Genomic DNA, 18,829 nt, shown 5'->3' on the forward strand with positions numbered 1-18,829 from the left:
TGGTTTGTTTCTTTTTACCTACACTGCTTCGAAGTGATATGAGTTTGTAATAGGCAATGCTTAAAACAGATATGGCAATATTCATTATTATGTGTGGCACAGGTTATTATATGTATATGTATATATATATATATATATATATAATTGATGTAATTAACACATTATGTTGCTGTAGAAAATTTATATTAAATGAATAATTTTACTTAGGTGAATGAACCTAAAATATTTCTTAACCATATTAACCTTTCATGACCAGATTCTATAATTAAGTAAGGAAAATTCAAGCACTCTAAGAACTTTGAAGGCTGGGAAATATTTTTAAGTTAGACATATTAAAAGAATAATTTTAAAACAAAATTAAAATTTATCAGAATGAACTTGCACATATTAATGGATTTAAATGACTGGAATCTAATAATACCAAGCACCTGGATGAAAAGTCAGAGAATCATTTTGAAGTTTTCATTTATCTGAAGAGCACCATCTGGACTGTTGAATTGTTCATATTCAATCAAATATTGACTTTGTGTGTATATAACCATACCATCAATGAATAATAAATCTTTTTAGAGAATAACTATTCCTTAAAATGAAGTGTAAGTTAATGTGTGGACTTTTGAGATTCACTATACTTTGGGAAAATTAACAAAATATGGTATTAAATGAAACATCTTTTATACTCATATACCATAACACTTTAGAAGATATTTCAAAATCTCTACAGTGTAAGTTAATTGAAGAGTTTGAAAAAATTAGGCTTTATTACCCCCGAATATCCTAAGATACAGATATTTTTTAAAGTTTACAATCTTTTCAGAGTTAAGAACTGCTATGCAATTCTTGTTGAAACCATGATATATATATATATATATGTATATATATGTATATATATGTAGTTATATTACCAAATTAAAGGTAACAGATGTGTGTGACAAGTTTACAATTGGAAAAAGTCATCATTAAGAAATATAAACTGTCATCTTTTCAAAGGAAATAGTTTTTAAGAGCATGGTTTTGACAGTATAATATTATCATCTAAAATCTGTTATTTAAAAAAAAATTTCCTTCAAAAACAAACTTTACTTACAATATATATTAAATTAATGACAAAAGACCAAAACACACTACTTTGATATATAAATCCAACTTTTTACAATTAGCCTAAACAAATTCTTTTAGAACTAAATGATCAAAGAATTCAATACAATCCATGGGGGTTGGGGGGTGGGGGAGTAGACCACTGAGTCACAGAATACAATTAAAATAAAAACTGATGCTATTAATTTTGAAATAATTTAATTCTGTTTATATCAAAAGAAGATATTTAAAGAAGGAAAAAATTCAAATGCATAGTTTTGGGCAGTTCTGGTTGCTGGCATCCTACCCCTTATCTGTAAAAGAATGCTTGCTGGCATTAGTTTCCATCAATTCATTTGTGATTTCTAAATTAATTCTGAAGGAAACCACAACTTACTTGAAGATCCTGCTGAGTGTCTGTGTGCCTGATTTTTTTTTTCTCTCTTCACAGACAAAGCACTTCCACTGGTCATGGAAAAAAGGTCTAAATCCGTGTCTTCTCTGCTTACAAGCCTTGCCTGGGAGCAGTGGGAGAGAATGTATACAATCATGAAACAAAATATGGCATTTTCTGAATGCAGCTCACATTACCCCAAATAAACAAACAGGCTCTGTCAAACAACCTTCTTCAAAATGATACCACAATCCTTTATTGCTGCCCAGGCAGAACAAATGCACTATGTCAAAGCATTTTTTGCAAATAAGAGCCGATTTTAAAATTGAGGTTTGCTATTTGAGTCTGTACAACAAAAGAGAATACTTTAGTACAGTAATTTTGATGAAAATCAATCTTAAAGGTTGACTTAAAGAAACTTTAAATAACTTAACATCACTTATTTACCAAGGATATTATTTAATTCTTAATTGAACGTTAGAAATGTCACATTGGATTATTTTCTGCAATATTTATGTTTTACCACTTATAAAATTCCCTGAAATGCCTTTCATCACATAATTGTATACTACGAAGTCACAAAAGACCTCTACCTTCTCATTATAGTCATTATTAATATAAAAATACTATACATTAAGTCTAATTTGGGAGTAAGGATAGATAGAAGTTTCAAGATATTTTATTTTAAGGACATATGTGTTAGGTAATTTATTTCATCTAAAGTTACTCTCAGAACTTTTATTACTATCTTGGGCTGAACTTAAGAGTTGAAAGAGTCACTTCTTGCCTATAAAATATTGTTTTTACATAATGCCTAATATCATTAAGTAAGGATTTATCAGGATTCAGCCCTGAAGTGGGAGAAAATGCCATGATGGAATGCAAAGCAGCCTCAAAGTAGCTGGGATTTCACCCAAACCACAGGATGCTTGAAGTCCTGTGAGGAAGCATTGTCCTTAAGGTTTGATGTGAGAAAAATTTAAATAGAGTGAAATAAAGCCATAAAACCATCGCTGTGGTTAAAAAGCTATTCCCATATGATGAGCTACAAAAACTCATGAAACCAGAATCTAAAGATCATCTTCTTTCAGATCCAGATCTTTGCTCTTCCCCTTTACATCCCCTTCCCACCTTCCCACCCATATGCATGACCTTCTCATTGTTAAGTGAGCAAATTTGCTATTACTGAACTCAGAATAGAAACCATTCTATAGCATCAGTCACTTTTTAAAATGTATCTGGCTAAGTGATACAACTGTTTTGTCAAAAAACCTCAGTAGAAAACTGTTGAAAATGAAATAAATAACAATTGGCTTCCAATTTACACTTGTGATTTTAGTCTAAAAAATGTAACACATTCTTTCTGGATTTTATTTCAATTAGTGCACAAGAGTATGTATTTAATGTTCCCATTAGAATAGCTCCATCAATACTAAAACATCAAAAGAACCAGTCAGGAATAAGGGGGAACTATCAAAGCAATACCACAATTTTGGTGAGACCAGTTACAAAACAAGGAAAAACATGTTAACCACATAGGGGACTCTCTTGCTGGCTAAAGAGGCTTTATCTGTAAGCCTCAGGATTTTAAAATCAGGTTTTATTTGCTTCAATTTAATGACATAATTTCACTACACCTATTTAAAACGCAGAAATCCCACCCTCCTCCAAACAAGACAATACCTACATGTCAAGAAAATATTTGTGAACACATGCCTTCCAAAAACCTTGTTATCATCTAAGCTATTAATATCCAAAAGATTGTTTCTTCCAAAGTAGAAAACAATGTCAGTTACTAATGAAGCTAGATTATAACAGGGAATCAAATTTAGAAGTGAAATTTAACAATAACACACAATTTCACAACGGTGCCACCTAGCAGCTTAAATGCAAACCTAGAAATTTCATAAAGAGGCTAGCTACAAGTCCAGTAGCGCATATGTATTTATATTCAAATTCTATTTCTGAAAACACTGGCTTTCAAATTGAACACCATTCTTCCTCTTACTGTTAACGAGTAGAGAAATCATAAAGAAAATATATATGTTCTTCTATGTCATGCAAAATGGATATACTTAAAAATGGAATATAATCGACCATGCTTTTAATGCTGTTCTACAAAAATGTATGTTTAATTCCAAAACACTGTAATATTAAACATTCTGTACGGTTATAACACAATAAACAGTTTTGAGTTAATGTCAGATAGGACATTTCTTATATGCAATTCAATAGCAAATATTTAAATAGTGATTTTGCAAAATTCTCGTTGGTCTTTGTTTTCTGATCAGGTCGCATTTGCAGCCCCATCTACAAAGTTCGTAATATTTTTTCTCATATTTTCACAATGAAATGAGGGGTATGAATTTTGGAACATGACTTCTCTAAGCAAGTGGATCCTGGTTCACCTCCAAACCAAGCAACTTAATTTAAAAATAGAGAATGTCTCTCATTTAATAAAGAACAGTGAGTTCATCTTTCTTCGGCTTTTTTTCATAAACAAGATTTTATTAAATATTTATTTTAAAAGTTTTTATTTTTAGAAGTCAAGACATAAACAGCACAGATAAAAATAAATACCTATTTACTTATTATCCAGATATTTTTTAAAAAAAGAAATAAAATGTTATAAAGTGAAGTTCACTTATAAGCTACCTTTTAGTATTTCTATATATAGGTATTCAAAAATTTTTAGAGTATTATTTTCAAAATTAACCTAAGTGGTATCTTTTTTCTGCAACTTGCTTTTTTCACTGTACATTATTACATCTGTAATAGTTACAGATGTAATAATAATTAGATTTAGTTCATTCAACTGTTTGAATAATATGCAAATTATTGTATATGCTATGAACATACCACATCATTATTTGTATTATTTCTAGACATATGAGTGATTTAAAAATATTTTTATCTTCGGTTGCAGAAAGCTGAGGTATGCATACCCCTCCATTCATAATACACTGTCATCATTGCACAAGCCCCTTTTCTTATATAATAAGGCAGAGACCTTGTTATGTAACATATGTGGGCATGGAAGACACTTCAAAAGTTTTACAGGGCTATAATATACATGTAATGAAATGCACAGAACTTAAACATGAAGTTCAGTCATTTTCAAAATTTTTATTTTGAATTTAAAACTCTCATAGAAGCTGCAGAATTGGTACTAAGAGTTCCCTGTATACCCTCCACACAACTGGTCCAAATGATATCTTATATAATCAAAGTTTGATTAACAAAACCAGGAAATTGACATTGGTGCAATACCGTTACTAAACCACAGACCTTATTCACCAGTTTTCACATGCAGTATATTTTTTTTTTTTTTGGTTTGTGTATGCTTCTATGACATTTTATCACATGTATAAATTCATGTAACTAACACCACAATCAGAATAGACAATTATTCCATCTTCCCAAAGAAACTCCTTTGCTTTCCCTTTAGAGTCATACCCTCCCCCCAGTCTAACCACTGGCAACCACTAATATACACCCCATCACCATAATTATATAATTTCGAGAATGTTATGTAAATGAAATCATACAGTATGTAACTTTTTAAAAAAATATATTTATTTATTTATTTGGTTGTGCTGGGTCTTAGTTACGGCAGGTGGGCTCCTTAGTTGTGGCTCCCTGGCTCCTTAGTTGTGGCATGCAAACTCTTATCTGTGGCATGTATGTGGGATCTAGTTCCCTAGCCAGGGATCGAACATGGGCCTCTGCATTGGGAGAGAGGAGTCTTAACCACTGCACCACTAGGGAAGTCCCAGTATGTAACTTTTTGAAATTGTCTTTCACTCAGCAAAATGCTCTTGAGATCCATGAAAGTCTTTGTGTGTAACATGAGTTTGTTCTTGTTTGTTGCTTTTTATTCCTTTTTGTGTATCCATTGTATGTATGTATCACCATTTGTTTATCCTTTCACTCACTGAATGAGATTTGAGCCATTTCCAATTTTGGCTCTCACAAATAAAACTGCTATGAACATTTATGCATAGGTTTTTGATTGAACATAAGTTCATTTCTCCAGGAAAAATGCTCAGGAGCAAAACTACTGAGTCAAGTAAGTATATATTTAACTTTATAAGAAATTGACACTTTTTTTTTCCAGTGGCAACGTATGAATATTTTTTTTCCTCAGTAGCAATGCATGAACGATCCAGTTGCTCCACATATTCGTCAGCACTTGGTATTGTCAGCATTTTATTTTAACCACTCTAATAGGTTATGAGTGGTGTCATATAGTGGCTTTAACAATTTCCCTAGTGATTAATGATTTTTAAAATCGTTTCGTGTGCTTATTTCTATCTGAATATTCTCTTTGGTGAAGTAACTATTCAAGCCCTTTGCTCATTTTCTAATTACATTGTTCAGTTCAATTATTAAATATTAAATAACCAAATATTTAATATTTGGTTAAATTTTATTTCTGGGTGTGTCTGTGAGCATGTTTCTGGATGAGATTTGTATGTAAATCAGCAGACTGAGTATACCAGAATGCTCTCCAGAAATGTGGCTGGCCATCATCTAATCCTTGAGGGTCTAAATAGAACAAAAAGGTGGAGGAAGGGAGAAGTCATCTCTCTGCTTGACTGATGAAGCTGAGATATAGGTCTTCTCCTGTCTTAAGACTGAAACTTATACAATAAGAGCCAGGAGAGCACTCCTGGCTCTCAGGCCTTCAGACTTGGACTAGAACTTAATACCATTGGTTCTGGTTCTCAGGCCTTCAGACTCACACTGGAACTACACCACCAGGCTCTCCTGGGTCTCTATCTTACAGGCAGCAGATCATGGGACTTCTCAGCCTCCATAATCAAATGAGCCAATTCCTTATAATAAATAGTATATAATTCTTTATACTAAATAAATAAATATATTTATAAAATCTCTAGTTAGCTAGCTTGCTAATAAATTTCTCTCTCTCTCTCTCTCTCTCTATATATATATATATATATGTATATATATATATATACACACACACATACACATACACACACATGTAAAAAACCTTTGTATACAGGACCTAGAATAGCCAATGCAATCTTGAAAAAGAACAGTAAGAAGACTCATACTACCTGATTTCAAGACTTTTGGTCTAGAACTGTAACTTATACCATCAGCCCTCTGGCCTATATATTTATCATCTATCATCTATCTATCTATCATCTATCTATCTATCTATCTATCTATCATCTATCTATCTATCATCTATCTATTATCTACCATCTATCTATCTATCTATCTATCATCTATCTATCTATCTATCTATCATCTATCTATCGTCTATCTATCTATCTATCTATCATCTATCTATCTATCTATCATCTATCTATCTATCTATCATCTATCTATCTATCTATCATCTATCTATCTATCTATCATCTATCTATCTATCTATCATCTATCTATTTAGAGATTTAGGATATAGGATATATATATATCCTATTGATTCTGCTTCTCTAGTGAACCCTGACTAATATAACTACCAAATAGTTCTTTTGTGCCTCCTTCCAGTAATTCATACTTAAAACGACTACTGTTCTGATTTCTTTCACCATTGGATAGGTTAGTTTTCTCATTCTTAAACTTAATAAAACTAAAATCATATAGTATGCACTCTTTAGTGTCTGGTTTCTTTCAGTCACTATATTGTTTTTGATATTTACCCATTTTTCTGTGTGTATTGGGAGTTTATTTCTTTTCATTTTTGAGTAAGTATGCCATTGCTAGAATATACCACAGTTTATCTGTTCTCTTGTTGATAAACATTTAGGCTGTTTGCATGTTTTGGCTTTTATCCATAGAGCTGCTATATAATTTTCATAGAGGTCTTTATGTGGACATTTGTTTTCATTTCCTCTGGGTAAACAACTAGGAGTAGAATTAATGGGTCATAGGGTAGGAGTATGTATAAATTTATAAGAAACTGCCTATTTTCCCAAATGGTTTTATCATTTTTCACTATACCATCAATGTGTGAGTGTCCTAGTTGTTCCATATATTTACCCACATTTGCCTTTTAAATATTAACCATTCTAGTGCTATGTAGTAGTACCTCATTGTTGTTTTAACTTAAAGTGTTTATTAACCATTCAAATATCTTCATTTGTGAAGTCTCTCAAACCTTTTGCTACTTTTTTTATAACTTGGGGTGTCTGTCTTTATATTATTGATTGTAAGAAGGCTAAGAAAAAGACAAACAGGAAGGGGGGAGGGAGGAAGGGAGGGAGGGAGGAAAGGAGGGAGGGAGAGGGAGAATGAATTTTTCTCCTAGGATGTGGTTTGACTTACCATTTCCTTTCATTTTCTGAATGTTGTTTCTAAGTACAAATGCTTTTAAATTTGATGAAGTACAATTTACCTTTTTCTTTTTTTGATTATGCTTTTTTTGTTTTATCTGAGAAATCTTTGCCTACTTCAGGTTTTTGAAAATACCATACTATGTTTTCTTCAAGAATTTTTATAATTTTAGCTTCTACATTTAGGCCCATGATTCATCTCAAATTTATTTTTAAGTAAGATGTGAAGTAGGAGTCGAGATTCATTTCTTTTTTCCATGTAGATGTCCAGTTGCCTGGCACTATTTGTTGAAAAAATTATTCTTTCCCTCTTTTTAATTGCTTTAGTATCTTTAAGGAAATCAATTAACTTTATAAGTATGGTATTCGTCTGGACTCTCTATTCTTTTCCATTGATTGATTTTTTTTTTTTCTTTATGAACATAACATACAGTCTTGATTCCTGGGGTTTGATAGCAAGTCTTGAAATCAAATAGTGTGACTCTCCTTACTATTCCTTTTCAAGAGTGCATTGACTATTCTAGGTCTTATGCATTTTCATATTTAAAATTCCATTTTAAAAATCTGTCCATTTCTACTAAAAAGCTTTCTAAAAGTTTATTGAATTTATAGATCATTTGGAAAGAACTGACATCTTACAATTTGAGTCTTCCTATTCATGCATATGGTATATATCTTTGATTTTTTTACAAGCAATGTTTGATGGTTACCATTGTAGGGGCCTTGCACATATTAATGTTAAGATTTATCATTTAACTCTATTGCAATTCACCTTCTCCTTCTGCTCAATCCTGCTTTTTTCATCCCTCAAAGGAGTTGTTCCTGAAAGCCTTCCCCAATTAACATCCTGCTTTCAAATATCAGAATCTCAGAGTATGTTTTCTGGAGAACCTGAACTATGACTGTTTCTGCAGGAAAATGCTAGCGTTTGGGGGGATAAATTTAATAAACAATATAATTGTCTAGCTCTATGACATGCCTTCTGAAGTATATATTTGGAAGTAAGTAAAATAATATCTTGTTTCCATTTTTCTCATTCCTGTCTGTCATACAATACGCTTTAATCCCATTTGGAAGACAGAGAGGTTATTTATTAGCTTCCTCAAAACCCAGCATTTGAGTGTTTGATTATGTCTAACTGTCTTCACTTTTGAAGTTTAGTGATGAATATTCTAGATGATATTTATATTCATCCCTATTATTAAGAAATAACTCCATTGTCTTTTGGTATACCTTGTTCTGATATGATGTTAGCTGTCAATCTATTGTTCCTTTGTAAATAAACTTTCAATTCACTAATTCTCTATTCTATGATGTCTAGTCGAGGGTTCAGTTCAATGATATTTTTTATTTCCAGAATTTATAATAGGCTTACTTGCATATCCATCTCTCCTTTAATTAAAATTTGATCATTTTTGTTCCATAATTTTCTGTCCTTTTATTATGGGTGTTATTCTTATGTCTTTGAGGATCTTATAGTAGCAGCAGTTGCAGCTTTTTAAAATTTTAAGATTTTCCTCTTAGTTATGGTCTGGTCCCAGTTGTGCAATTATCTGTACAAGTTCCCCCACTAGTAGGGTGTTTTTATTCTCCAACACGCTGCATGATTTCCACTCTTGACCTTCAATTACCCCAGTATCCTTTTACCATAAATCCTTGATCCATTCCCCTGTCTTGACTCAAAAAAAAAAAAAGTCTGTTCTACTACTATTAATACTTACCTTGTTTTGTGTTCAGCTGTACCTCTTCAACATATTAAAAAAAATCATTTATCATTGTTATGTATTTGCCATACATTTGTAGGTAGTATAATATAGTGGGATAGGGAGGAAGGAGATTAATGTCAGAGCATTAATCTCATAGAACCATTTTGATTAGTAATCTACCCAATCTGTTTTCATTCATTTTTAGAGGTATAATAATTAAATGTAATATCCCTTCCTTTATCCTGGCATTCCTTGGCACTTTTATATTCCCCATCCTTGCTCCAAAGTGGCCACACAAAAATCTGTGCAAAAGTGCTAGTCAATAACATGTAGGGTGTTAATAGCCTGAAGTACCAATTTTCCTAGGGTAATCTACATGTCACTCTGCCACAGGGATCTCTATTAAAATGCAAGAAAATACTTGCTGAGTGATTATTTCAAATATGTACATAGATTCTATATATTTTCATAAACACACTAATTTTAGCTATTGTCCTAATTTTTCTCCTCTTTCAGGAAAACTCCTTGAATGAGTTATTCATGAGAATGATGAATAACTGCTCTGGATATGATAATACTAGTTCCCATTAGGGAATACATTATCTTTTTACACTAAATTCTGCACGGTAAGTTAAATTATAATCAGTTTTCTTGGTGAATGTAGAATCTGAGCAAGGAATATTTACTAGCTGATATAAATGGAAGGTGCCATAAAGTTAGGGTCACTTGATGCATCCATTTTCACCTGCCAAGGAGGCCACACACTTCCATCATTGGTTAGGGTAACCTCTTCTCTGGAAATTTCTGGAAACACATTTAAAATTTCTTGTTTGGGGACTCTTTCTCTAGACTCCATATTGGCCATTCTCCTTCTGTTTATATAGTCTTCCTTCTAATAGCATATATATAGTTCAATTGACTTTTGCAATGCCCATTAGTTATACTGTCTAGAGTCTACACTCTGGTGACCAAGTTAGAACTTGGTTGTTCCTAAAGCTCCAACAATTAAAAAATAATTTTTTTTTGATGTGGCCCATTTTTTTAAAAGTCTTTATTGAATGTGTTACAATACTGCTTCTGTTTTATGTTTTGGTTTTTTGGCCGCAAGGCATGGGGGCTCTTAGTTCCCGCACCAGGGATAGAAACCTGCACCCCCTGGATTGGAAGACGAAGTCTTAACCACTGGACCACCAGGGAAGTCCTGAGCTCCAATAATTTACACTTTATTACTTAGAATGGTTGAGTTCACAATTACTTTCTAATTTTTATCTGGTTTGATTTCCTGAGTTGTGAGGGTAATTTGCTGTTTCCCTCAAATATCCTACTCTTAAAATATTCTAGAAAATAATGTTATTATACAACTTCTTGTCCAGAGTATTTTTAAAAATATGGTAGCATGCTAATATTTTAAAATCTGCCATATAGAATTAATATTTTAAAGTAATATCATACTTCAAAGTTATATTACAAGCCAAGAAAACATGGTACTATTTTAATACATAGCATTTTGACATTATCCCAAAAAGATACAGCTGTGGTATTTTCATAATTTACACTACTTATGGACATATCTTAAAGTGCCATTTATTGAGTACTGGTGTGCACAACATTTTTTCTGAACTTTAAACACATTTCTTACCACAAGCTGAACTCTTCCACCATTAAGTACATCTGGATCTAACTCGGGCAAGAAGTGATTGCTGCACAGTGACAAAAACAGAAATCATATCATTATATAAATGTAGAGGAAGACTATGAAAGACATGCCCAATGAAAAGTTTGGGAGAAATCAATAATTTACAAAATGGAAATAATAGTTTTCTTAAATTAGGTGACATGCAAAGATACATACAAATTTCCATCTTTTCATAGTCATTTTAAAATTCAGTTTGACATGAAATTTAAATTTCTAAACAACACTTTAATGCCACCCTTCTTTGCCGAACATAAACACATACACAGATCAAAAATCTGAAAGTACCAATAACCATAGCTAATAAATTATAGAAAATATAAATATTTTACTACATGTACTTATATATCTTACTTATAAGAAAGGCAAAACTTCCTATTTTTAAAATAGCTCTGGTGTGTTTAAGGCATTATACTAATGCTCACAATGAACTTCTGTTGATATTTGGCTTTTCAAGAACTTCTGTTTTTGAAAACAATTTTGCTTAAAATATTACTACCTATATCTTCTTTTATATATTATATTATATTTTCAAAACAGAAAATCCATCAACAATTTCCTGTTGCAGTATATGTTTAAACATAACTTATTTAGGAGTAAGGGATGTTGTGAAATGTTTAAGCATATCTAAAATACATCCTGAAACATTTTGCTTGTATTTTTCACATTATCTATACAGATGCTTTTATATTTCTAAACCAGACCTCTTACACCTGGTTAATACAGATGGTAAGCTATGGGTTATACTATATTTGTTTACAGTCCTAAGAATGTCATGTTATGAATTATGCTAAATTGATTAATACAAACATAAAATAAATTGTGCTTGCATTAATTAGAATACTTAGCAAAATAAAAAATTCTCAAATGTTGATTGCTTTATTCCTACTTTCTTTGCTCACAATGAAATAGGATATAACAATCCAGATTTTGAAATGTTTTAATTTCACTTTCATTCTTCACTTTCTTTTCCATGTTTTTAAAGAAATTGTATGGATAGAATTGACTACATACAAAGGTTTCCATTCGTATATATTATTAAAAAAGGTTGCATTTTTGCACACTATAATTTTCTTTTAAATTAAGTTTTAGCCCTCATAATTGTAGATTTGTTTGTTTGTTACTCATTTAAATAGTTATCACCCACAATCCCTGGAAACGTTTCCAAAGTGTCATCTACATTTAGATTCAATACTGGTTTACATATTTAATAAATGCTTATAATAGCACTTTTTTTTTTTACTGTTTTGTGGATATATGTAGCTAAAATGAAAGTCTTAAAAATTTATGTCAGCTGTATAGCACAGGGAACTATACTCAATATTTTGTAATAACCTATAAGAGAAAAGAACGTGAAAAAGAATATGTATGTGCTGTACACCTGAAACTAACACAACATTGTAAATCAACTATACTTCAATTTTAAAAAATTTATGTCAAAATATTATATCCAGACTTCTTTTTCCTTAAAACTTTGGTTTAGTGGTTATGCACATAATTGCTTTACGTTACATTTTTTGGGCTGAATTTTGTTCCTTCAAAGTTTATATGTTCAGATCTTAATCTTCAATACCTCAGAATATGACTATGTGAAGATAGGGCCTTTAAAGAGGTACTTAAGGTAAAATAAGGTCATGGGGTGGGCCCTAATCCAATATAACTGGTGTCCTTGTAAGAAGAGATTAAAACACAGATAACACAGGTGGAGGGATGGTCATGTGAGGACACAGTGAGAAGGTAGCCATCTGCAAGCCAAGGAGACGGACCTCTAAAGAAACCAAACTTGCTGACTCCTTCATCTTGGACTTATAACCTCCAGAACTGTGAGAAAATATCGATACATCTCTGCTCTTAAAGCCAAACGATCTGTGGTATTTTGTTATGGCAGCCCTAGAAAACTAATACATACATTAATGTAATAAAAATTTATTGATTACCTATTATGCTTAAGGCACCTTGTTTGCGCTAAGGGACATCAACATTTGATACCCTCAACCTTGAGAGCTCACTTCTATTGTGAAGTAGAGAGATAAGATATTATCATCTCACTATAGAGAAGAGGAAACTAAAGCATTGAGACATCATTGAAAATCAGTTACATGACTGGTAAAGTGGCAGCATCAGGGTTGAATCATAATTTTAACTGCCAAACATAAATGATAACAAAAATAATATAAAATAAAATACTATAACCTCCAATACATATGATATTTATAAACAGTTAATCGATACCATGCATTTTACTTTATAAAGTAGAATTATTTGTGTGGTTCATCATCACCATCAATCATTTGTGTTGGTTTTAAGCAATACAGAAACTAAGTTCTTGAATATTTTATGGTGAAAAATATAAAGAACGATCAAATCTGTTCTACATAAGAGGCCATTTATAACCTGGCAATGTAGAGTATTGGCCTTTGGCTATATAAAGTCATGTTTGTTTTAGTACAATTAACCTAGGTTTCAGTTTTCAAGATGTATTTGCAATACAAAAATCTAATTTAAAGGAAATGACCTCACCATTTCATGTTTCTGGAACTGGTTTCATGAAGCCCAACCTGTGTATGAAGCCATTGGTATGTATAGTCTTTATTCCTTTCTAATTTTTCATTTGCAGTGGTATCCTTATACATAAATTCTTCTTCCTTACCTAGGGAAAAAATATGGAAATTTTATTTGTTATTTAAAGAGATCAAATTTTGGCCAAGCAGTTCAGTCTAGGCTAACAATTTTATCACAAGAAAAAAAAGAAAAACAAGACAATTTAATTCATAGGAGCTAAATCATCTGTAAGAGAAATAATGTCAGTCACTTATACATTAAGTGCTTTTCCAGCTTGAGTTTCAAGCCCAACTATATTGAAAAATAAAGGAGTTGTTTTAGTGCAACCTACATTTTATAGGGCTTGTTTTTTAGTGTTTTAGAAAATACAAATAATTACTTTTGGTAGACGGAATTTAAAGTCTAATTGTTCTCATGCTATCTTATCCATATGTAGAATTTATAAATTATATTGAGGATTTTCAAAACAGAATTTTAATTCTATGTAAAACTAAGCTTGGTTTGTGTAAGCTAGTACAATACTTAAGTTAGGATATCATTTATATTTGGTTTAGGAAACCTGTGCTAATGCCATAGCAGTGATTTCAAAGATGGAGGGGGGAAAGCGTAACAGTGAAGATGGGTATGGAGAATATGCAAGAGGAGAAATTATACAAGGTAGGAACACAAGATAACAAATATAAAGAAAAATAAAATAGTAAGAAAATGAAAGAAAAAGAAAAATCTGACCGTTATATTCACATTTAAATTTACTATATATATGTTTGTATTTTTCAAAAATAATCCTGCAGACATTGCTGCTACATCAATGTCATGCATTTGAGTTACAATGAAGACCTGTTGTTTTAGAGCACTTCTCTTGAGTTTTTAGACTGCCTCTTTTTTGGTGCCATAACGATGCTTAGGGACTTGTTAGCATTGTAGGCTTGACTGACAGTACACCAGAGAAGGTACCTCTTGAAACTAACTCATGGTAATCAAACTCACAGGAATTCTATAATTTAAAACCTGATGTTTAAAATGTCAATTTATTAATTGGAATTATTCTTTCATTATAGATCTTGGTACATAGAAAGTCATTTTATATTTGCAAGTTGTTCGGAAAACAAATGGAGCATGGTGCAAAGCCTATTTTGAATGCTTGGTGCTGTACAGAGACACATCACACATGTATGCACACATTTAGCATCTGTCTTTCTGAATATGTTGAGGACGGTACATTCATCATGTCTTTTTATTCCATAAAAGTTACTGTTGTATTAGTGAAATGACTCTAGTTTTCAGTCCAAAGAGATACTGGAGCCAGTTCTCAGGAAAGCTACAAATCAAGATTTTTTTTCTCTAAATTACGTTACTTAGTAAAGTTAACTTCCTGTTAACTTCTTGTGCCACCTTATGTTTCTAAAATGGTCATACCCCTTCTTCCTGAGTTTAAGCCAATCCCTCCATAGTTGCTGTATTGAATGCACAATTACTTCACTTTCAAGGGCTGACCACTGCATCCATGAGCAGACACCATTTTGATAAATGGCCTTCCTTATAAAGAAACTATAAAAAAGACTCAAACAAAGGGAAGATTTGGGGTTGCTACACCCACACTGCATTAAGCATTAAGTCTCTTCGCCAGCAGAGTCCCAGCCTTTTATCTGCCTTTCTCAGTTGACTAGACCAAATGGTGAACCCATGAGTACAATGACAGATAGTAGTGAGGAATCAGTGACCCTGATAATCAACTGAACCCACGACTGGAAACTTACCTACTCTTGATATGTAGAGAATCGTTTTGTAGCAAGTGTACTTTTAGCTGAAAATAAAAATTATCTCTACGTCTTTCTGTTTTTAAAAATAGTGACATATGCTTGCAATAGTCCCTTTTTAAAGTGTTCATTCTGAAAAGTTTTCCTCAACTCTACGATAACACTCCATAAACCCTAAGTGGTTTTATATCAGAACTCAGCCGAGGTTCTAAACAACAATCCCTGGGTAAAGATTAGAGATTTCACTGTAAGGGTCCAATTCATATTAACCCTTTTAACCTGAAGGCATAGATCGGTAGATTGGCATGCGTTCAGTGTAAAAAAGAGAACTAGCATAGTGGTGATATTGGTTGGATATATTCAAACATATTGCCATTCAAATGCTGGAGGAAATGATTCTGGCAAATGATTTTCGCTAAACCATTTTAGGATTACCCCTGTCACTGAGGAGAAAGTAGTATTTACTCCTTGAAGCTTGCTTTTAGCATCTTGTGTAGGAAGAATGATGGTGACCCGGATTACTTAACAGATGCTTATCACTTTCTACTCAGGCTCCCCAATAAATCCTCTTGGTTTTAGAAGAAGCATCATTCGGTCTGCAAAACTCGAAGCTACTGCCTATCTACTGCTCTTTCCTACTTCTCTGGGTCTTCATAAATTTCTCGTACCATCAACTTAAGAAAAAAGGTCTCCTTTTGATTCCTGCTCTCCCCTAGTTACTACAGTCTATATATGCTGCTTTACTTCAAAACACACATTTTAATAATTTTATTTAAACAAATTGTTAAACTTTTTATTATAAAAATAAAATGTTTTCATAATAGACGATTTAAAAAATACTGAAAACTAAAAAGTCAAAGAAAAGAAAATCCACAGAAAGCCCCACTATTCAAAGACAACAACTGGATAACACTTTTAAGGCATTTTCTTTTAGTTCTTTTGTTCATAGATTTGTTTTTTGTTTACATACAATTGTATGTATCCTATACATTCTACTTTTCAGTTAGTACTATAACAAATGCATTCTATGTAATGGAAATCTCATCCTGAAAATACTTTTAGGGGTTATACACTGTGAGGTACTAACTTGTTACATGAAGGTTTTTAATTATTCTATTTAATTAATCCACTTTTTCAGGTGGAATTAAAGATAACATGTCTGAAGTTATAAATATTTTGAGGAACACAATATAATCTATATTGTCAAATAGTTTTAAAATCTTTCACCAATTTACCACCTGCTATATGAGGTTATTCATTTCACTAAGCCCCTAGTCAACATTGGGATATTAAATATTTTAAAGCTGTTGATAATTTGAGAAAAATATAGTCTAATATGATTTTAATTTATATGTCTCTACTGCTAGTGAGATTGAAAGTGATTCCATATGATTATTTACCAATTATAGGTCATAAAGTGTAAAATATCTTTCTTGTTCTCCCCAATTATATGCTGGATTCTAGTATTTCCATTTTTGGTTTCAACTGACATTCATAGTCCTTTATCTGTTATCACTGGTGCAAATATTTTCTTCTCTAGGTATCCAAATTTATCTACTTGCTAAATATTTTCTAAACTATAAACAATTTTCCTCTCATAATTTATAGGTTTGTATCTCCCAATTTGATAAACTTATATAAAATAACACATAAGATTTCAGGGACAAATTCTATACTCTTCTAATATTTTGTCTTTCACACTAAAAGATACCGGTTGTTAACAGAATTCTTTTAAGGGGAATCTACTCGGTCTTTCCTTTCCATTTCTTCCTTAATTTATTGCAATCTGATTTTGTCAAATTGAAACTGTCCTTACTATGAGGGCCTTAAACCATCTTATCTACCAAACACATTTATTCCTTATCTTCATTGGCCTCTCTGCTGAATTCAACTACACAGAACATTTTCTTCGTCTTAAAACTCTCTTCTCTGCAGGACTTTGGAACATCAGACTTTGAGTGCTTCCTTTCAGGCTCCTTTATATTTGTGTTCCTTCAGATGTTGACGCTTGTCATTCTGCAAGTATCTAGGAGCACCCGCACCCCTGCTGTCCACCACCACACCCCATGCCTGGTATTGTGCTGGCTTTTGATGCCAGTCAATTAGATATGCACTGTTTATTGCCTCAGGAGGCTGGCAGCTTAGAGAACTAGATATCACCAACCTCTATCTTATTCCTGTTCTCAGATCCAGCTGAACTTCAGAATCACAACTTGTTTTTATCATTTTCATCCTACTAAGTCTGGTTTTTCTCCTGAATTCCCAAGTCATTCAGACCAGATATTCTGGAGTAAACCTTGGTTGCTCATTCCTTATGTAATGACATCTAATCCAGAAACTGGGTCTAGTCTCCCTTCTGGGTATCTCAGTAATACCTGGCTCCTCCTTTCATCCCCACTGCCCTCATTTTGAACAGGAGTGAGTGAGAGTCTCTGTTGACTTACTGACATTCGTGCTTCAGCTCACTGCAATATGGCTTCCTCCCCACACCATTTCACTGGAACCGTTCACACCGAGATCATTAGTACTGCTAAATCTTTGGGACTTTTTGAAATTCTTACTGACTCCTCTGTAATATTATACATTGTTCACGTCTTCCTTCTTAAAAGGATTATTTCCTTTGAGTCTTGTTTAATTCCACTTATCTGGTTTTTCTCTGCCCTTTTGTCTAAACCCCAGTTTCCTTCAAGGGCTCATCTTCCTTTGCTATCTCTTCCACTCTCAGGATTCTTCTCTGGGGTACTATCCTGGCCCTATCTTATCCCTTGGTTATAATCTTCCTGTAAGAGGATATTCATTCAAGTTCTTCAATCACTTTCCTTATCTCCTTCTGAAATGTATCCATCCAAAATCTCTCCACTTTGGTATCCTACAGATAATTTAAACAGAATATGTAAAAAGCTGAACTCATGTATTATCCCACCTTTTCTAAGTTCCTATAATTCTACCATCATCGTCAATGTAAAATTCAGAAACCAGAGTGTTGTACTGAACCAGCATTCTTCCTCACCCTTCAGCTGCAGATTTTACCTTCTAAATTCTTTTCATTCCGTCAAATTTCTGATATTTGCATTGTGACTATTTAAATTCAGGCTACTATCATCTCTTCTTAGTTACTGTAACAGCCTTCTCACTGGTCTTTTTCCATTTGGCCTTGGTCCCACTTATATATCTCCATACTGCAAATGGTCTTGCTAAAGTACACGTCTAGTTTGCTCTTTCAGAGGTTGAACTCCTGGTTCTCTACTATCTTTGGATAATGTTCAAAACATTTCGCATAGCATACAGGCCTTCCTTATACCTTCAGACACATCTATTAAGTTCCTGCCTCA

The 18,829-nt window shown here is 32.5% G+C and overlaps 1 protein-coding gene across 1 annotated transcript in view; it reads right to left on the reverse strand.

The window, feature by feature from the left end:
- Positions 1-1,442: 1,442 nt before the first annotated feature.
- The window catches only part of LRRIQ1 (leucine rich repeats and IQ motif containing 1), a 180,109-nt gene continuing 162,722 nt past the window's right edge, over positions 1,443-18,829 (reverse strand). Inside the window, exons 23-25 of the mRNA XM_061205523.1 lie at positions 13,699-13,828; positions 11,125-11,185; positions 1,443-1,595 (exon numbers count right to left, since the gene is read on the reverse strand). Of these exons, the coding sequence (XP_061061506.1) occupies positions 1,443-1,595; positions 11,125-11,185; positions 13,699-13,828 (344 nt within the window). The remainder of the gene's footprint in view (positions 1,596-11,124; positions 11,186-13,698; positions 13,829-18,829) is intronic.

Source organism: Eubalaena glacialis, chromosome 11 (assembly GCF_028564815.1).
Source record: "Eubalaena glacialis isolate mEubGla1 chromosome 11, mEubGla1.1.hap2.+ XY, whole genome shotgun sequence".
Lineage (NCBI taxonomy): Eukaryota > Metazoa > Chordata > Mammalia > Artiodactyla > Balaenidae > Eubalaena > Eubalaena glacialis.